Below are 22,822 nucleotides of genomic sequence, written 5' to 3'. Positions count from 1 at the left end.
GTGCATTCATGCGTTTGAAGCGAATTCGCGTCTGACGCCCGAGTTGAAAATTTTTTACTTTGGCGTCAATTCGCGCCGCGTTAACCAATCAGGAGCCTGCTTGCTGCTGTCACGTGGTAAAGTGACGTGTATGAGAAACCCCGCATAAATTAAAAATAGTACTATTGTGTCACAAAAGGTAGTTTTAAGACTTTTTCAGGTGGGAATGTAGTTGTTTAAAGCTCAAATCTGTGGTTTATTTATAAAGAGAGCGCCTATTTAAAAAAAATAATCTTGTGTTTTTGGAGTTGTGAGATCCAGGCGATCATCGGGCAATCACTGCTCATAACACCGACGAAGGCAGCCTTTCCTCGGCCAGTCCTTCTGGCGTCTGCCGCTGGCTCTGATGGCCTGTAGCGGTTCGTTTTGTGTAGATCTAACGCACGAGCTTAGCTCTCATGAATCTATAATTTGTTGTCTGCCAAATTGTTTTGACTGAGGGCAAAGAGAAGTTTCATAACTTTATATTTTAAGGATATTTAAACATACATGTAGTGAAGATAATGTAGGAGTTGCCTGGACCACATTTGTGTGGCTATTAATGCTTAATATATATTTTTAATGAAAACGAAAAGAGGCAGAGTGGTGTTTTATGACATATTTCTCCTGGAGTGCCTTGAATGCTCGATTTCTACGCGCGTCCAATTCTCTGCGGACGCGCGAATGCATTCAAAATGTTCGCGCGTGAAACTAGACGTGGTAGACGCGATTTTGACGCTCAATTCGTGTTTGGTGTGAACGCAGCATAACTTTTTTCACTAGGAGCTCAGTGGCCCCCAACTGAACATTTTAGGGGCACAACCAGAAGATTTAGGGGCGCACACCGTAAATCAACATGCTAACCAAATCTGCTAATGTCCACTGTATTACTAATAGGGAAGGTTTTAACGGTATTACTACTCTTACCGATACTGCTTATTGATCTGGTACTTTAACAGTATTCTTATTGGTTCTTTTTATTATACTGTATATATTTTTAATGAAAAAACTAAAACATAATTAAGAATATAATTAACATGGCTTTATAATCTGAAAAGTAAAATATCTATAGCAAAAGAAACCGCAAAGTTTGAACAAAAATTGTAAATGGACCAGTGTGCAGGCATTCGGAAGGTCTGCTAACATTAATATTACAGTAAAGAACAAACCTACAGAGAAATCTAATAAAGTAATGAAATGTAAAATAACACTGCATAGTTTTCACTTTATAAATTGATAGATTAATGCGTATAAAAGTTATTCATTCAAGAGATGTGAATATTTGCCTTTTGTTCGATTCGAATCAATGGCTCAATCGTCAGCAGGTTTATCAGACGCTGCCCCTTTAAGACCGAATGCAGAACTAATAACATCATAAACTAATACGCACATTTAATATATTAACTGTTAAAGTAACTACTCTCCAATCCGGTCATTTTGACACAGGCTATTTGTTGTTTATTTGCACACACGAAGCCTAAAATATAAAGTGCAAGTCAGTCCATTTCGCAGCACACACACATAAGCCGCCTTGAAGTTAGAAACAGCGTCTCTTGCGCGGATTATTGTGCATTTAATAGCTCTTTATTATCTTTATTAGCTCGCTCACTCTCTCGCTCTTCTGGATTGCGAATAGCCAAAATGCATCACGGACAAATGGTTTAATATTATCTCATATAGAAACGGCTTTGCCAGATATAACGTCTATCAATTATAAATAGTAAGTGTATTTTCTTAATTTCTCCAGTACCGACAGCAGGCAAATTTACTGGTTGCACATGTGTGACTGGACGTAAAATTCAGTCACACTCTTAAATTTTAGTCGCAAAATGCGACCATTTGGTCACAGTCTGGAGCCCTGGATTGTGATAATACAGGGCTCCAGACTAACATTTGAGAGCAGTGACACCAGCGAAAATGTATCATACAGTTAATTTAATCATAAAATTACTACTGTTTCGCATTTTGTTAATAAGCGCAGTTAATAATAAAAGTACATGTTTGATTATTGGAAATTTAACAGTGAAGCGCTGAGCTTGAATTGTTATGCAGGAAAAATGAACTTTTATTAACAACAGTAATGTGCAAAAACCAAATTTTTATAAGGAAAATTGTAATATTCCACTCTTATTAAATGTACTATTGTTCTTCTATAGTATCACACTGAACTAAAAGGAACGCTCTTTACTTGTTTTCTGTGTAATTCAGTCACAATTTGAAGAAAAGTTTTAGTTTGAGACTTTGTGGCTTCCTACTTTTTTCCATATATTAATGAGTGGAAATGTCTAATAAGTCAAATAAGTGCTCCTATGCCACCACCTACTGGTTATAGTGTTTTTTGTGTGTGTTTTATTTAGCCATAAAGTGGCCGGCACCTTTAAACTTTTAGTTTTACAAATCATCACTCTAAAAATAATATTAAAATTGGATAAAATTTAGAGTTGGAAAAAGTGTGAAACACTTGAAAACCAAATTCAGTCGCACCAGCAGGAAAAAAGGTCGCAAAATGCCACCATGCAGTCGCAGTCTGGAGCCCTGGTACTCACAAAAATGATATTAAGTTATATTTTGCCCTTGATTTTGTTCTAGAGCAGGTTTTCCTGCTTGAATGCCCTTAACCCTCTGTCAAAAATGTCGGGTCAAAAATGACCCGAAGCGTTTTATAAATTTAAAAAAAAATCGTAGCTAAATCGGAATTGTCCGAAACTTGGTGACTTTATTGGTACTTAGTATATGAACACCCAAAAACATTGGGGACAGGATTTGAAAAGTCTAAGTGGTCGTAAAAAAATAGTCACACTCCGGACCTTCGGGTCAAAAATGACCCCCATAGGAAATGAATGGGAAATTGGCAAAAATATGAAAATACAGAGGGTTTTGCGCTCTTGATGTTTTAGAGATTCACCCCTTCACTGTTGAGTCCTTTTTTTCTGCATCCTGGCTGATTTGTAGATTGTATGCACAAAAAAACTAATTTCCTATGGGGGTCATTTTTGACCCGAAGGTCCTGAGTGTGACTATTTTTTTTTTACGATAACTTAGACTTTTCAAATCCTGTCCCCAATTTTTTTGGGTGTTCATATACCAAGTACCAATAAAGTCACCAAGTTTTGGACCATTACCGATGAAGCTACGATATATATATTTTTTAATTATAAAACGCAAGATCCACTATAGTGGTAAAAATGTGCAATTGCGTGATAAAAATGCTCAATGTGTCCACCGGATGGCATCGATCTCATTTAAAAAATTGCTTTCATGAGGCCTAGGCTTGACTCTAAAATGAAATACAGCTTTAATAAATTTAAAAAAAAGAATTTTATATATATATTATTATTATTATATATATATATATATATATATATATATATATATATATATATATATATATATATATATATATATATATATATATATATATATATATATATATATATATACATTTTTTATTATATTCAATGGGAAAAATGGGTCATAATTATTGCATAAATATTCATTATAAATCATAAAATTATCTCAAAACACCAAAAAAGAAAAGAAAAAATATTATTGAACAAAAATATATGTAATTGATTTTACTCAAATCTTTTTTATCTTAATCCCGCACTCAGGTCCTGAGTGTGACCCATAAATGAAGAACCCCAGAGGGTTAAAAGTACAGAGTTCGATACCCAACCCTAAACATTACACACTAAAGAAAGATGAACATGTGACAAAAGCATAATGAGATGTGTGTGTGTGTGAGGGACAAACTGAAGTTAAATTAAGAGTTGTTTTGCTGGTAATCATTTCTCTTTTGTCTCCTAGTTTTGGACATTATGTGGCAATGCATTGACGCCGAAACGAGGGATTTTCGGAAAGACCGGGGACCTGCAAACCATCCTGTGCCTGGCGACGGCGAAAGAGGAAGTGACGTATTCGGGAGCTCTTAACGGAGACATTTATGTGTGGAAAGGACTTAACCTGACCAGAACGATACAGGCGGCGCACGGAGTGAGTGAAGCTCATCATCACACATCCTACACCATCTCTCCCACCACACACACACACCAGATGCCTGCTATATGATCTCCCTTAAAGGATTAGTTCACTTTTAAATAAACTTTTGCTGATAATTTACTCTCCCCCATGTCATCCAAGATGTCCATGTCTTTCTTTCTGCAGTCGAAAAGAAATTAAGATTTTGATTGAAGACATTCCAGGGTTTTTCTCCATATAATGGACTTCAATGGGCTCCAAACGGTTCAAATGACAGTTTCAGTGCAGCTTCAAAGGGCTTTAAACGACACCAGATGATGAATAAGGGTCTGATCTAGACAAACCATCAGTTTCTGAGAGAAACCCAGCAGTATTTATGATATTATTTTACCTCTTAACAGACGAACGTGATCATCTCTGAGCTCCACCATAACTTCCGACAAGTGAGGTCAAATTAGATTGTGGTCATAGATATATCGATTGTAGATGCCTCATTCTACTGATCCATACAGGCGCTAATGAGGCATCTATGACCATGATCTAATTTGACCTCACTTGTCGGAAGTTATGGCGGAGCTCAGAGATGATCACGTTCGTCTGTTAAGAGGTAAAATAATAGCATAAATACTGCTGGGTTTCTCTCAGAAACTGATGGTTTGTCTAGATCAGACCCTTATTCATCATCTGGTGTCGTTTAAAGCCCTTTGAAGCTGCACTGAAACTGTCATTTGAACCGTTTGGAGCCCATTGAAGTCCATTATATGGAGGAAAATCCTGGAATGTTTTCATCCAAAACCTTAATTTATTTTCGACTGCAGAAAGAAAGACATGAACATCTTGGATGACATGGGGGAGAGTAAATTATCAGCAAAAGTTTATTTAAAAGTGAACTAATCCTTTAAAGGACGTTCACTGCGTTCAGATCAGCGATGCACCTGTTCTATCAGTATATTGTGTGTGTGTGTGTGTGTGTGTGTGTGTGTGTGTGTGTGTGTGTGTGTGTGTGTGTGTGTGTGTGTGTGTGTGTGTGTGTGTGTGTGTGTGTGTGTGTGTGTGTGTGTGTGTGTGTGTGTGTGTGAACTCTCCTTGTGTCCGCAGGCCGGGATCTTCAGCATGCACTCATGTGAGGAAGGCTTCGCCACCGGTGGGCGTGATGGATGTGTGAGGCTGTGGGATGTGGATTTCAAACCCATCACCAAGATTGACCTCAGGGAGGCAGAACAGGGTTATAAAGGTAAAACATCACAGCGGATGTTCTCTTTAAAGGGAACATATCATAGGGTTTTCTTGCTCTTTTGAAGTAGTTTAGAGGGATAGTTCACCCAAAAATGAAAATTATCCCATGATTTACTCCCCCTCAAGTCATCCGAGGTGTGAATGACTTTCTTCTCAGACGAATATAATCAGTTACATTAAAAATGTCCTGACTCTTCCAAGCTTTATAATGGCAGTTTTTGTTTTGAAGTCCATAAAAGTGCATCCATCCATCATAAAAGTGCATCTATCCATTATAAAAGTGCATCTGTCCATCATAAAAGTGCATCTATCCATTATAAAAGTGCATCCATCCATCCTAAAAGTGCATCTGTCCATCATAAAAGTGCATCCATCCATCATAAAAGTGCATCTATCCATTATAAAAGTGCATCTGTCCATCATAAAAGTGCATCTATCCATTATAAAAGTGCATCCATCCATCCTAAAAGTGCATCTGTCCATCATAAAAGTGCATCTGTCCATCATAAAAGTGCATCTGTCCATCCTAAAAGTGCATCCATCCATTATAAAAGTGCATCTGTCCATCATAAAAGTGCATCCATCCATCATAAAAGTGCATCCATCCATCATAAAAGTGCATCCATCCATCCTAAAAGTGCATCCATCCATCATAAAAGTGCATCTATCCATTATAAAAGTGCATCCATCCATCCTAAAAGTGCATCCATCCATCATAAAAGTGCATCTATCCATCATAAAAGTGCATCTGTCCATCATAAAAGTGCATCTATCCATCCATCATAAAAGTGCATCCATCCATCATAAAAGTGCATCCATCCATCATAAAAGTGCATCTATCCATCATAAAAGTGCATCTATCCATCCATCATAAAAGTGCATCCATCCATCATAAAAGTGCATCCATCCATCATAAAAGTGCATCTGTCCATCATAAAAGTGCATCCATCCATCATAAAAGTGCATCCATCCATCATAAAAGTGCATCTGTCCATCATAAAAGTGCATCCATCCATCATAAAAGTGCATCTATCCATCATAAAAGTGCATCTGTCCATCATAAAAGTGCATCTATCCATCATAAAAGTGCATCCATCCATCATAAAAGTGCATCCATCCATCATAAAAGTGCATCCATCCATCATAAAAGTGCATCCATCCATCATAAAAGTGCATCCATCCATCATAAAAGTGCATCTGTCCATCATAAAAGTGCATCTGTCCATCATAAAAGTGCATCCATCCATCATAAAAGTGCATCTATCCATCATAAAAGTGCATCTGTCCATCATAAAAGTGCATCTATCCATCATAAAAGTGCATCCATCCATCATAAAAGTGCATCCATCCATCATAAAAGTGCATCCATCAATCATAAAAGTGCATCCATCCATCATAAAAGTGCATCCATCCATCATAAAAGTGCATCCATCCATCATAAAAGTGCATCCATCCATCATAAAAGTGCATCTGTCCATCATAAAAGTGCATCTGTCCATCATAAAAGTGCATCCATCCATCATAAAAGTGCATCTGTCCATCATAAAAGTGCATCTGTCCATCATAAAAGTGCATCCCTCACACTGCACATTTAGTTCCATTGACTTCCATTCAAACGCATGCAAATGTGTGAGACCGGAAATACAAGCTCATTTCGCTTTGTTCCAAAGTTTAAGTTTGGTGAACTCATGTTTATAAAAAGACGCTTCGCAGTGTCACGCTCAAAGTTAGGGCTGTCACGATTCCTCGTCATTATGAGTTAAACCGAACTGTGAGATTCTGTGCTTTAACATTGTGCCAAACTGCGTGACATTCCTCGTTATTCAGTAAGTTACGTTTTTATGACTGCATTCAGTTTGTGTGAATCCTGCAATGAACCACAAATGCTTGTTCCATTATTGACCGTTTTTCAAGGAAATTGCGCTCAGTGATGTAGATCACAAACACAAAACCTGATCAATAAAGCAGACGCTCTTAGACAGGACGAGATCATTGATTTGACTTCATATGGTGGGAAAGGAAAGCCAGTGTATAAGGGATTCTGTCACCATGGCAACATCGCCTGCGCTTATATCGCCCGGGTGTTTTCAGCCGATGTAAGTCTTGTAGTAATGAAGCTGTCAGCGGTTTCACGCACAGGACTGTCAGATAATTGGGTGGAGAACAAACGATCGGCTCAGGTCAGATTTAACCAACCGCTGGAAGGAACATCCGTTTATGTGTTTATACCAGACATTTCTCATCACATGATCCCAGCTGCTCTGCACATTCATTTGATATATTTATGAACTCTCACTAGATAATGACTATTGACTCTTTTTGGTGTGTTCTAGTTGAAACATCTCAGATGAAGCATAACTGAGACGTCCAGTATAGAAATGGTTCTCCCAAATGATCCACACTGGGTTTGTGTATTTGACATTTTGCTGGCTTGTCCAATTTAGACTTTCAACATGACTTTTTCAGCCTTGTAGCTTCATTTACAGCCAGTTAACGAGCCAATTAAATTCTGCCCTGCTGAAAACACCAGCAAACCAGCTTTGAGTGTGAAGCTTGTATTTTTCTGCTCATATTAATTGCACCATAAAAAAATTATTTGAGCTGTAAGGTTTTTATATTTTTTTACACTTTTATAAAGGATGGATGCATTTTTATGATGGACAGATGCACTTTTATGATTGATGGATGCACTTTTATGATGGATGGATGGATGCACTTTTATGATGGATAGATGCACTTTTATGAAGGATTGATGCACTTTTATGATGGACAGATGCACTTTTATGAAGGATTGATGCACTTTTATGATGGATAGATGCACTTTTATGATGGACAGATGCACTTTTATGATTGATGGATGCACTTTTATGATAGATGGATGCACTTTAATGAAGGATGGATGCACTTTTATGATGGATGGATGCACTTTTATGAAGGATTGATGCACTTTTATGATGGATGGATGCACTTTTATTATGGATGGATGCACTTTTATGAAGGATGGATGCACTTTTATGATGGATGGATGCACTTTTATGAAGGATGGATGCACTTTTATGAAGGATGGATGCACTTTTATGAAGGATGGATGCACTTTTATGATGAACAGATGCACTTTTATGAAGGATGGATGCACTTTTATGATGGATGGATGCACTTTTATAATGGATGGATGCACTTTTATGATGGATGGATGCACTTTTATGATGGATGGATGCACTTTTATAATGGATGGATGCACTTTTATAATGGATAGATGCACTTTTATGATGGATGGATGCACTTTTATGATGGATAGATGCACTTTTATGAAGGATAGATGCACTTTTATGATGGACGGATGCACTTTTATAATGGATAGATGCACTTTTATGATGGATGGATGCACTTTTATGATGGACAGATGCAGTTTTATAATGGATGGATGCACTTTTATAAAGGATGGATGCACTTTTATGATGGATAGATGCACTTTTATGATGGATGGATGCACTTTTATGATGGATGGATGCACTTTTATAAAGGATGGATGCACTTTTATGATGGATGGATGCACTTTTATGATGGATTGATGCACTTTTATAATGGATAGATGCACTTTTATAATGGATTGATGCACTTTTATGAAGGATTGATGCACTTTTATGAAGGATTGATGCACTTTTATGATGGATGGATGCACTTTTATAAAGGATGGATGCACTTTTATGAAGGATTGATGCACTTTTATGAAGGATTGATGCACTTTTATGATGGATGGATGCACTTTTATAAAGGATGGATGCACTTTTATGAAGGATAGATGCACTTTTATGATGGATTGATGCACTTTTATAATGGATAGATGCACTTTTATGATGGATGGATGCACTTTTATGAAGGATTGATGCACTTTTATGAAGGATTGATGCACTTTTATGAAGGATTGATGCACTTTTATGAAGGATTGATGCACTTTTATGATTGATGGATGCACTTTTATAATGGATGGATGCACTTTTATGATGGATGGATGCACTTTTATAATGGATGGATGCACTTTTATGATGGATAGATGCACTTTTATGATGGACGGATGCACTTTTATGATGGATGGATGCACTTTTATGATGGATAGATGCACTTTTATGAAGGATGGATGCACTTTTATGATGGATGGATGCACTTTTATGATGGACAGATGCACTTTTATGAAGGATGGATGCACTTTTATGATGGATGGATGCACTTTTATAATGGATGGATGCACTTTTATGATGGATGGATGCACTTTTATGATGGATGGATGCACTTTTATAATGGATGGATGCACTTTTATGAAGGATGGATGCACTTTTATAATGGATGGATGCACTTTTATGAAGGATAGATGCACTTTTATGATGGACGGATGCACTTTTATAATGGATAGATGCACTTTTATGATGGATGGATGCACTTTTATGATGGACAGATGCAGTTTTATAATGGATAGATGCACTTTTATGAAGGATGGATGCACTTTTATAATGGATTGATGCACTTTTATGATAGACCAGATATCTTAGTCTTAGTGATTTGTTCTCCTCCAGGTCTGTCCATCCGCAGTGTGTGTTGGAGAGCTGACAGGATCCTAGCAGGAACTCAAGACAGTGAGATCTTCGAGGTGATGGTGCGAGATCGAGATAAGCCGCTGTTGATCATGCAGGGTCACTCTGAAGGGGAACTCTGGGCCCTCGACCTGCATCCCAAACAACCTCTGGCCGTCACAGGCAGCGATGATCGATCCGTGCGGTCAGTCTCATCCTTCTGTTGTCAGGGCTCGACATTAAGCCTGTTCACACGCTTGTCCTTCGCACAAGTAAATCTGTCATTCACTTGTCCGATTAAAACATTTGCTTGTCCCGGATTTTTTTTTGTAAATATAATCTATTTTGAAGCAATATTCTCACCAGTGTTTAATCAGCTTTGACATATTTAAATATGCATATTTGTCCTATTTGTACCTTTTTATAAAGGTCATTTTTCCATAATATTATTAAATATAGGATATGCTTCAGCTTTCCTTTTATATTCTTAAATTTGATCTATAAATTAAATTAGAATAAGACACTATAGGCTGTTACCAATCAAATTAAATCATTTACACTGAAAAATTTGATTATTTTAAATATTTATGAATATACAAATAAGAAATGTTTGAAAGATGAAACTAAAGCACCAGTAGGTGGCAGAATGTGACCGTCTGAATGAGCGAGTCATTGAGTCGATTCAGTGAAACGGCTGAATCATTAAAGAATTTGGCGGTTGTTTATGAATAGAGCATTGAATCTTTGATTCAACCGATTCATTCAAACGCTGAATCATTCACTAACACACACTGTTGCTGTGAGGTGTGTTATAGTTCTGCTGTGATATTTGTTTGGAACTATTTTCACTGCTGAAATAGAACAAAAACAGTCCATATTGCTTCTAAAATGTAAGTGACTTAATGTTAAATTGTTTATGGAACTGGCGTATGAAATCAGCCTCATGTTCAGTCGTGATGGTATTCAGGAAAACAACACTCTTGTTAGTGTGATGTTGCTTAACTGTATCATATGTTATAAATATAAAAAAAAATTGACGAATTTACCGACATTAGTCACCAAAGTTGGAGAAATCGACATTCGTCGTCAAAGTTAAAAAACCGACATTAGTCGTCAAAGTTAAAAAACCGACATTAGTCGTCAAAGTTCGAGAAATCGACATCCGTCGTCAAAGTTCGAGAAATTGACATCCGTCGTCAAAGTGAAATCGACATCCGTCGTCAAAGTTCAAGAAATCGACATCCGTCGTCAAAGTTCGAGAAATCGACATCCGTCGTCAAAGTGAAATCGACATTCGTCGTCAAAGTTCAAGAAATCGACATCCGTCGTCAAAGTGAAATCGACATCCGTCGTCAAAGTTCAAGAAATCGACATTCGTCGTCAAAGTTCGAGAAATCGACATCCGTCGTCAAAGTGAAATCGACATCCGTCGTCAAAGTTCAAGAAATCGACATTCGTCGTCAAAGTTCGAGAAATCGACATCCGTCGTCAAAGTGAAATCGACATTCGTCGTCAAAGTTCAAGAAATCGACATCCGTCGTCAAAGTGAAATCGACATCCGTCGTCAAAGTTCAAGAAATCGACATTAGTCGTCAAAGATCGAGAAATCGACATCCGTCATCAAAGTGAAATCGACATCCGTCGTCAAAGTTCAAGAAATCGACATTCGTCGTCAAAGTTCGAGAAATCGACATCCGTCGTCAAAGTGAAATCGACATCCGTCGTCAAAGTTCAAGAAATCGACATTCGTCGTCAAAGTTCAAGAAATCGACATCCGTCGTCAAAGTGAAATCGACATCCGTCGTCAAAGTTCAAGAAATCGACATTCGTCGTCAAAGTTCGAGAAATCGACATCCGTCGTCAAAGTGAAATCGACATCCGTCGTCAAAGTTCAAGAAATCGACATTCGTCGTCAAAGTTCAAGAAATCGACATCCGTCGTCAAAGTGAAATCGACATCCGTCGTCAAAGTTCAAGAAATCGACATTCGTCGTCAAAGTTCGAGAAATCGACATCCGTCGTCAAAGTTCGAGAAATCGACATCCGTCGTTAAAGTGAAATCGACATCCGTCGTCAAAGTGAAATCGACATCCGTCGTCAAAGTGAAATCGACATCCGTCGTCAAAGTTCAAGAAATCGACATTCGTCGTCAAAGTTCAAGAAATCGACATCCGTCGTCAAAGTGAAATCGACATCCGTCGTCAAAGTTCAAGAAATCGACATTCGTCGTCAAAGTTCGAGAAATCGACATCCGTCGTCAAAGTTCGAGAAATCGACATCCGTCGTCAAAGTGAAATCGACATCCGTCGTCAAAGTGAAATCGACATCCGTCGTCAAAGTTCAAGAAATCGACATTCGTCGTCAAAGTTCAAGAAATCGACATCCGTCGTCAAAGTGAAATCGTCATCCGTCGTCAAAGTTCAAGAAATCGACATCCGTCGTCAAAGTTCGAGAAATCGACATCCGTCGTCAAAGTGAAATCGACATCCGTCGTCAAAGTTCAAGAAATCGACATCCGTCGTCAAAGTTCGAGAAATCGACATCCGTCGTCAAAGTTCAAGAAATCGACATTCGTCGTCAAAGTTCGAGAAATCGACATCCGTCGTCAAAGTTCGAGAAATCGACATCCGTCGTCAAAGTGAAATCGACATCCGTCGTCAAAGTGAAATCGACATCCGTCGTCAAAGTTCAAGAAATCGACATCCGTCGTCAAAGTGAAATCGACATTCGTCGTCAAAGTTCGAGAAATCGACATCCGTCGTCAAAGTGAAATCGACATTCGTCGTCAAAGTTCAAGAAATCGACATTCGTCGTCAAAGTTCGAGAAATCGACATCCGTCGTCAAAGTTCGAGAAATCGACATCCGTCGTCAAAGTTAAAAAACCGACATTAGTCGTCAAAGTTCGAGAAATCGACATCCGTCATCAAAGTTAAAAAAACAACATTCGTTATTTTTTGTTTTGACGTTTTAACCAGGATACTAGTCCGTTGGGCAAGTACAATTCTTTTTCACTTGCCCCTTCAAAAAATCCACTTGTCCCGGACGAGCGTTAATGTCGAGCCCTGTATTGGATTTCACTTCACACCACATCAGTTCACACAGTTCCCTTTTCATCAAACAAGCCATTCTTTGTGCCCGTCAGACTGTGGAGTTTGTCCGAACACACGTTGATCGCGCGCTGCAACATGGAGGAGGCGGTGCGCAGCGTCTCCTTCAACAACGACGGCTCCCAGCTCGCCCTCGGCATGAAGGACGGCTCCTTCACGGTTCTTCGGGTCAGGTGATCGAATCTGGATTTTATTATATCAGGTGTGTATGCACAAGCTGAGAGTTTGTGTTGTTGTTGAAGGGACATGACGGAGGTGGTCCACATCAAGGACAGGAAGGAGGTCATCCACGAGCTCAAGTTCTCCCCCGATGGCTCTTATCTGGCCGTGGGCTCCAACGACGGGTTTGTGGACATCTACGCTGTGGCCCAGCGCTATAAGAAAGTGGGAGAGTGCAACAAGTCCACATGCTTCATTACGCACCTGGATTGGTCCGTGGACAGCCGATTCCTGCAGACCAATGATGGAGCGGGAGAAAGATTCTTCTACAGGATGCCAAGTAAGATTCTCCATTAATCTGTTTTACGGTAGGGGGCGCTATTACACATCTTCTGAAAGAGAATCTCCTGATCACACAGGCGAAGAAGAAGCAGAAACAAGCAATTGAAGCATTTTTTGGTTTGTTTACAAACAGAGGCTCTGTTGTTTTTGATAAATTGTATGTTCAGATATTCATACATTACTTTTTTGTGAAAATTATCCAAAATGCTGAAATTTTTCTTCAAAAACGCTGGCGGGGAAATCACTAGAGTTTTCAGTCGTGAAAAACTATTTTATAATTGTGATTTCCAGACCTTGACAATCATCAAAACCTTCTCAAAGGTGAAAAAGGTCTTGATAAATCATTAATAATTGATGGAAAAAAGAAAAGAAAAAAACATTTTACAATTCAATTACATTTCAAAAGTTATTAAAGTTTTAAATATTCACACATTTTAAAATTAATAATAATTCTGGAAAAATTAGGAAAATAATGACACTTTACCATTTATTTAAATTTGAAAAAGTTATTTTAAAATATTTATGCATTAAGTATTTATGCAAATATTGATTTTTATTTTAATTTTTTTTAATTACTAGGCTTTTTACCGTCATAAAAAAACATTTTAATATTGTAATTTCCAGACCTTGACAATCATCAAAACCTCCGAAGTTAAAAAGGTCTTTTAAAAATCATTAATAATTCATTATTTTACAATTCAATTAAATTTAAAAAGTTATTAAAATATTCATATCAAATAATATCATTTTTTAATTAATAATAATTCTGGAAAAATCAGGAAAATTAATGACACTTTACTATTTATTTACATTTGAAAAACTTTTTAAAATATTTATGCATTAAGTATTTATGCAAATATAAATGATTTTTTTTTTTAATTACTAGGCTTTTCAACAAAAATTTTTTTTTAAATTGTGATTTCCAAACCTGGAAAATCCTCAAAACCTTCTCAAAAGTGAAAAAGGTCTTTCAAAAATCATTAATAATTCATTAAAACATTTTACAATTCATTTAACTGTCAAAGTTATAAATATTTATGCATTTAAAATTCATGCGTTTTTAAATTAATAATAATTCTGGAAAAATCTGGAAAATGAATGATACTTTACTATTTATTTACATGTGAAAAAACAGTATTTATGCATTATGCATTAAGTATTTATGCAAAAATTTAAAAATTTAAAATTAATTACTAGGCTTTTCACAGTCATAAAACAAACATTTAAATATTGTGATTTCCAGACCTGTAAAAATCATCAAAACCTTCTCAAACGTGGAAAAAGGTCTTTCAAAAATCATTAATAATTCATGAAAACATTTTACAATTCATTTAAATTTCCAAAGCTATTAAAGTTTTAAATATTTGTGCATTTTTAAGTTAATAATAATTCTGTAAAAATATGGAAAATTAATGACACTTTACTATTTATTTACATTTTAAAAACTGTATTTTTTTAACAATATTAAATTAAATTATGCATTCAATATTTATGCAAAAAAAAAAAAGATTTTTAATTACTAGGCTTTTCACAGTCATACATTTCTTTTTAATTATTATTGTAATTTCCAGACCTGGAAAATCATCAAAACCTTCTCAGAAGGGAAAAAGGGCTAATAATAATTCTGGAAAAAATCTGGAAACTTAAAGTTTTAATTATTTATGCACTAAGTTTTTATGCAAATATTAATTGTGATTTCCAGACCTGTAAAAATCCTCAAAAGCGGGTGCTTGTGAAAAAGGTCTTGCATTTATAATTTATGGAAAGTTATGGAAATTTATGGAAAGTCATGAAAATTAGTAATGAAATTAGTAAAAGTTTTAAATATTACATTTACATTTACATTTAGTCATTTAGCAGACGCTTTTATCCAAAGCGACTTACAAATGAGAGCAATAGAAGCAACTACAACAGTCAGAGGCTACAGTATGCAAGTGCTGTAACAAGTCTCAGTTAATCTAACACAGAACACACAGGATTTTTTTTTTTTTTTTTTTTTTTTTTTTTTTTTTTAAATAAATTAGACAGACAGAAAAATGAATAGAATGTTAAGTGCTATTCTTGATTGGTCAGGTGCTGCTGGAAGAGATGCGTCTTTAGATGTTTTTTGAAAATGGCTACAGACTCGGCTGCTCGAATTGAGATAGGCAGGTCATTCCACCAGGTGGGGGCAGTCCAGGAAAAGGTCCGTGACAGTGATTTCATGCCTCTCTGGTATGGCACCACAAGGCGTCGTTCACTGGTAGAACGCAAACTCCTGGAGGGTGTGTATGTCTGAACAAGCGAGTTAAGGTATATTGGTGCAGAGCCAGTGGTTGCTTTGAAGGCGAGTACCAGTGCCTTGAATTTGATGCGAGCGGCTATTGGTAGCCAGTGGAGTCTGATGAAGAGAGGCGTGACGTGCGCTCTCTTCGGCTCGTTAAAGATCACCCTCGCCGCTGCATTCTGGATCAGTTGCAAGGGTTTGATAGTGCATGCCGGAAGGCCTGCTAGAAGAGCATTACAGTAGTCCAGTCTGGAGAGAACAAGAGCTTGGACCAAGAGTTGTGTGGTCTGCTCAGATAGGAAGGCTCTAATCTTCCTAATGTTGTATAATGCAAATCTGCAGGACCGGGTTGTTGCAGTAATGTGGTCAGTGAATTTTAGCTGATCATCGATCACAACTCCAAGATTCCTGGCTGTCCTGGACGGAGTTATGGTTGATGATCCTAGCTGAATGGAGAGATTGTGATGAAGTGCTGGGTTGGCTGAGACCACAAGCAGTTCAGTCTTTGCAAGGTTGAGTTGCAGGTGATGTTCCTTCATCCAGGCAGAAATGTCTGTTAGGCAGGCCGCGATACGAACACCAACCGATGGATCATCTGGTTGAAATGAGAAGTAGAGTTGAGTGTCGTCTGCATAGCAGTGATAGGAAAAGCCATGTTTCTGAATGACCGATCCCAGTGATGACATGTAGATGGGGAAGAGAAGTGGTCCAAGCACTGAGCCCTGTGGAACTCCAGTGGCTAGATGATGTGACTTAGACACTTCACCTCTCCATGACACCCTGAAGGACCTACCTGAGAGGTATTCTGAGAAATATTTCACAGCTTAATATCACGGTTGCATGCAAGTTGGCAAGATTCAAATTTTCAGACATTTGTGTCTTATTGGAGACATTTATACATTAAAAAGTCTATTAATTTCAGGAAATCAGTACTGTACATGACTGTCACGATTCACCAGTGAGAATGCCCCTAATTACCACCAAAGGGCACTCCACCTCATCAAAGACTACATTACCCATAATCCTTTGCCCGGACTCATTGTTTCCACCTGTCTCTCATTCATCTCATTACCTCTGCCTATATCTAGCCTGTTCATCCTGTCATTCACTGCAAAGTCTTGTTTTGTCTGTCCAGCATTACTGAGGGTTTTCCATGTTCCTGGTTTTTGATATCTGCCCATGTCCTGGTGTTCTTGTGCCTGTCTCACCCTCTGGATGTTTGTTTGATTGGACTGATTCACTGTGCTCTGACCTTTTGCCTATTTAATGGACTACGGACTTTGGAATGTGCTACAAATAAACTGCATTTGGATCTTCTTTCCTCCACCAAAGCTTTTTCTCAATAGGCCTTTATCACACTTCCTATTTCCGGTAAGTGAAGCAGTGCACCTCTACTTCCGGTCCCATCGCGACTCAATCAAAACGCGGGTGTGACAGCAGCGATCCCGTGCTCTAATACTAAATAATGACATCCTTACCTCAGATTTGACCATTTCCTGACACTAAAAGAATAGAGGAGAGCATGGGTGAGACTGATATGGCGGGATGAAGTTGTATGTTTGTGTGTTGTTGGCCTATGCATTTCCAAACTGCAGATGTTTACGCGTCTCATATCGTCAGCCTGCTGAAATGTTCCCATCCAAATGTGCATTCTGAATAATAAATACATTTCTAACCTGCCGCAGTCCAGTGATTGTCTTCGCATTAACAGTGTTTCTCTTACTAATCATATTTTATACCTGTTGTGACATTTTTAAATTAATTTGACTGATAAACACCCTTACGAAAGTTAACCATGGTTTTATTATAGTAAGAATGTAGTAACCATGTTTTTTTTCGTGGATTGACTTCCATTTGTATTAGTTTTACTAAAAAATACCATGATAAACTACAATAACCATGTTTTATTTTATTTGTAATAAAAACCATGGTTCATTTTCTTGTAATAAATAGATGAATGAATGCGCGGTAACTGAAAGTAAACAATATTAAGGATTTAATTAATCTTAAACAGTAATACGTTAACAGCGTGACTGAATTTTGGCATAAATGTGTGAATTACATATACTGTAGGCTACAGTGAAATTATTGTCACTGAAAAGTGACAGAACAATGACTAAAATATTAATACAAATCAATATGTTCATTCAGATCTTATTCGTCAGGTCTCACACACACTTAATCGCGGACACTATTTAGACGTGCACTGACACCGTGTGGTGAAATAATCACGTATGTTTACGACCCTCGGCTTATGTCGGATTAAAAAACGACAAGTTCAACAGAGTTTGAAAAATCCTGTACACAGTAATGATCAGTTTATCTCTTCTCCTGTCTCGGAAAATGTCCGGATTTTTAAATCATCCTCCAGATGCTTATTTTAATTGTCGTTTGTTCAGCTAGGTGTTCACAGCACATTGAAAACATGCATAACCGGAAGAATCAGCACTGCTTCGACGCGCACTTCCGGTATTCAATTCCTCTGTGATAAAGGCCTATTCTTGTCCAGTGATCAGCAAAGCTCATGAACCGCTGAATGACGTACTGTACTCTAGGATCATCTCTATTTTATGAATCATGCTTACAGTATAGCTGAAGATAATCCACTGTTCCCTGTTCTTAGCCGGGAAATACCTGCCGAAGGAGGAAGCCAAAGGAATCCATTGGATGACGTGGACATGTGTTCTCGGACCGGAGGTGAATGGAATATGGCCTAAATATTCCAACGTCAATGACATCAATTCTGTGGATGCCAACTACAGCAGTGCCGCCCTGGTGACGGGCGACGACTTCGGCCTGGTCAAACTCCTCCGATTCCCCTGTCTCAAGAAAGGTCAGATTATCCAAACGCATGTGATCCATGCACGGATAAACCAGTGTGTGTGCTAACAAATGTCATTCTTTAGCTGCCAAATTCAAGAAATACATCGGCCACTCTGCACATGTGACCAATGTGCGCTGGTCACATGACCTGCAGTGGGTTCTGAGCACGGGCGGAGCGGATCACTCCGTCTTCCAGTGGAGGTTTCTGCCGGAAGGAGTCATGAATGGCGTTTTGGAGCCACTGCTGCAAGGTGAGAATCCTTAAAGGGTTAGTTCACCCAAAAATGAAAATTCTGTCATTAATTCCTCACCCTCATGTGGTTGGACACCCGTCAGACCTCCGTTCATCTTCAGACACAAATGAAGATATTTTAGTGTAAAGCTGATGCTGAGAAAGGCTTCAGATAGGCCTCCATTGGCATTCAGTACATTTACACTCACAAGACCCATAAAAGGCACTTAAAACGTCATTACAAAGTCCATCTCACCACAGCGGCTCTACAATAATCTTACGATGCGACGACAATAGTTTTTGTGCGAAAAAAAAATCAAAATAACACCTTTATACAACTTGTTCTTGTCGCATGCGCGAGAATATGAGCAGATCCGGCGTTCGGACACATGACCCAGAAGAGATTTGTTTACGAGCAGAGGAAGACGCGCGTGTCTAAGCTGTTGAATTCTACATTGATCGTGCTTTAGGTCTCGGCGTAGTTCTCATAATGGGGCTAAAGTGAGCATTTCATGAATTCCCGAACGCCGGATCTGCGTCATATTCTCGCGCATGCGTCGTGGAGACACACACGGAAGACAAGAAGTGGTTGAATAAAGTCGTTATTTTGATTTTTTTTTGCGCACAAAAACTATTGTCGTCGCTTCGTAAAGTTATTGTAGAGCCGCTGTGGTGAGATGGACTTTGTAACGGCGTTTTTAGTGCCTTTTATGGGTCTTGTGAGTGTAAATGTACTGAATGCCAATGGAGGCCCATCTGAAGCCTTTCTCAGCATCAGCTTTACACTAAAATATCTTCATTTGTGTCTGAAGATGAACGGAGGTCTGACGGGTGTCCAACCACATGAGGGTGAGGAATTAATGACAGAATTTTCATTTTTGGGTGAACTAACCCTTTAATACTTGTATGGCTTAATATAACATATGTGTGGGCGCACAGTGCGTGGATGTGTGTGTGTGAGTGCGCGCCGATCTATTGGTGTGTCTGTTTGTGTGTGTGAGAGAGAGAGAGAGTGTGCACGTGTGTTTTAAATGCAATTACAAAGCAATTGATTGGTTTTGTTTAACTCTGAAACATGTTTCGAGTTGTGTTGTGGTAAGAATAGCTACAGGTAGAGCCAGTTGATTGCCGAGTGCAACCATTCTACGTCATCAACCTAGAACGCAAACAAAATGGCGCCGCCCATTGTCCAAATATATAATGGATTTTTTAAATAACGTGGATCTTTCATGGGTTTTCTACTACATATTTCAGTAAGAGACATCATTTATGTTATATTAAGCCATAGAAGTCTTAACACCATGGGATCCCTTTAAACGGAATAGAAAGGAGGGTAACACATTAATTTACACGTTACAGTGAATTATACATAATGTCAGTAATCCTAAACCAAACTCCAATCCTAACCCTATAGTAAGTACATGTAACCGAAATGAGTCCAAATCCACTTTTGCTAGTTCAATGATGGAAAAGGCGATCTGCGGTGGCGCGCCCGGCTCATGGTCTAAAAGGGTCGTCCCTCGTCTCTTAATGAGTTGTTTTGGGCGTAACGTGCAGTAAACCAATCAGAGTCTCATCTCCCTTTCCCTTTAAAAGCCAATTGCGCTCGCGCCATGAGCGGATTCACTATTAACATGAGGAGAGACTGAACGCTTCTCCAGAGAGGAATCCTTTATTTTTAATATATAAAAGTGTGTGTGTGTGTGTGTGTGTGTGTGTGTGTGTGTGTGTGTGTGTGTGTGTGTGTGTGTGTGTGTGTGTGTGTGTGTGTGTGTGTGTGTGTGTGTGTGTGTGTGTGAGTGATAAGCAGAGTGTATGTGTGTTGGCCAATTGGAACATCCTCACGATTTCTTCTTCGAATTAAAGGGTTAGTTCACCCAAAAATGTAAATTCTGTCATTAATGACTGACCCTCATGTGGTTGGACACCCGTCAGACCTCCGTTCATCTTCAGACACAAATGAAGATATTTTAGTGTAAATCTGATGCTCTGAAAGGCCTCCATTGGCTCAATGCACTTTACACCCTCAAGACCCTTAAAAGACACTAAAGACGTCGTTACAAAGTCCATCTCACTACAGCGGTTCTACAATAACTTTATGAAGCGACGAGAATAGTTTTTGTACGCAAAAAAACCCTAAATAACGACTTACATAGTGATGACGATTTCAAAACACGGCCTCATGAAGCTTCGAAGTGTTATGAATCAGTGAGTCGATTCAGCGGTTTGACACACGATCCGAATCATGATTCGACTCACTGATTCATAACGCTTCGAAGCTTCATGAGGCCGTGTTTTGAAATCGTCATCACTATATAAGTCGTTATTTAGGGGTTTTTTTGCGCACAAAAACTATTCTCGCCGATTGAGATGGACTTTGTAACTTTAGTCTTTAGTGTCTTTTAAGGGTCTTGAGAGTGTAAAGTTGAGCCAATGGAGGCCTTTCAGAGCATCAGATTTACACTAAAATATCTTCATTTGTGTCTGAAGATGAACGGAGGTCTGACGGGTGTCCAACCACATGAGGGGAAGTCATTAATGACAGAACTTTCATTTTTGGGTGAACTAACCCTTTAATAATGAAGATAGCGAGAAAGCAGAAAGTCTGACGATGTTTCCCGTTCACAGAGGGGTACGCCGACTCTAACAGCGGCGAATCCGACTCCGACCTTTCCGACGTTCCCGAACTGGACTCGGACATCGAACAGGAAGCCCAGATGAACTACGAGCGCCAGGCAAGAACGGAGAGTGGTTTTAATGGAGTGTTTTCTGTAACACACATGCTCGGCTGCTTTAATCCTGCTCCGCTCATTATTTTCACAGCTGATTGGCTGGATGCTTCCCTACTGTTGCCCTTCATGGTTTTTCTGAATCTCTGTAACTCTTCTCCCAAACACCCCTCAGGTGTACAAGGAGGATCTGTCTCAGCTGAAGAAGAAACTGGCTGGATCTCTGAAGAGGCAGAAAGCTCCGGACGAGGGCTTACGCCTGCAGTTCGTCCACGGGTACATCAACACACTCACCAAATCTAAATCTGTTTATATGCTTTATATTTTATTATACATTTCTACATATTAAAAATGATATTATACAATATAATATATACTCATATTATTTATATGTTAGAATTCTTAATATATAATTTATAATATAATTGTGTGTGTGTGTGTGTGTGTGTGTGTGTGTGTGTGTGTGTGTGTGTGTGTGTGTGTGTGTGTGTGTGTGTGTGTATATACTTACACAATACAAAAAAATAAATCATACACGCACACACAAACACACACATATATATATATATACACACACACACACACACACACACACACACACACACACACACATATTTATTTATTTATTAGAATATATATTATAATGTTCAATATATAATTTATACTATAATTATATGTGTAATAAAAATAGAATATAAAATACAATTTCTTGTATTAATCATAATATAAGAAATATATATATATATAAATATATTTGCATACATATTTTTTTATATATAATCAATATATTAAATAGAATATATTATTAATTATATATATATATATATATATATATATATATATATATATATATATATATATATATATATATATATATATACATATACATATATATATACATATATACACACATATACATATATACATATATTTTCTTTTATATAGTATTTATTTTATGATTTTACATTGAATCAATAATAATGTCAAATTAGATAAATGTTAACAGTTACACTTATTAATTGTATGTAAAAATGATCTGTTTATTCACATGTGTATATAGTTCATAATTGATTGTTTAATTGAAATATAATTTTTTGTATTTACTGAATTAATCCATAAATTATACATATAAATTTATAACATGTACTCATAATTTATATAAAGTTTTAAATATTGTTATATTTTCTGTGGTTTTGTATTATATGATTTTATATTTACAGAATGAATCCATTTTAATGTCAAAAGTTAGCTTGTTAATGTTAAACATGTAATAGTGTGTTAACTTTCAGGTAAATATGTATGTTCAGTGTGTTTATGCACATGTGTATAGTTCCTCCAGTGGGCCGATGTCATGTGATGTCTCT

General features: G+C 37.7%; 1 protein-coding gene across 1 annotated transcript in view; it reads left to right on the top strand.

Annotated features, from left to right (window-relative positions):
• Positions 1 to 22,822, top strand: part of eml6 (EMAP like 6) — a gene marked incomplete at its 5' end in the record, with an annotated part of 143,745 nt that overhangs the window by 64,233 nt on the left and 56,690 nt on the right. The window contains 9 exons of the mRNA XM_079843854.1: positions 3,826 to 4,011; positions 5,095 to 5,230; positions 9,804 to 10,005; positions 12,943 to 13,080; positions 13,150 to 13,406; positions 18,298 to 18,507; positions 18,581 to 18,748; positions 21,358 to 21,464; positions 21,634 to 21,734. Coding sequence (XP_079699980.1) covers positions 3,826 to 4,011; positions 5,095 to 5,230; positions 9,804 to 10,005; positions 12,943 to 13,080; positions 13,150 to 13,406; positions 18,298 to 18,507; positions 18,581 to 18,748; positions 21,358 to 21,464; positions 21,634 to 21,734 — 1,505 coding nt within the window. The remainder of the gene's footprint in view (positions 1 to 3,825; positions 4,012 to 5,094; positions 5,231 to 9,803; positions 10,006 to 12,942; positions 13,081 to 13,149; positions 13,407 to 18,297; positions 18,508 to 18,580; positions 18,749 to 21,357; positions 21,465 to 21,633; positions 21,735 to 22,822) is intronic.

Source organism: Gobio gobio (genome assembly GCF_949357685.1).
Source record: "Gobio gobio genome assembly, chromosome: 19".
In the NCBI taxonomy this organism is placed as follows: domain Eukaryota; kingdom Metazoa; phylum Chordata; class Actinopteri; order Cypriniformes; family Gobionidae; genus Gobio; species Gobio gobio.
This window is presented reverse-complemented; position numbering and strand designations above follow the sequence as displayed.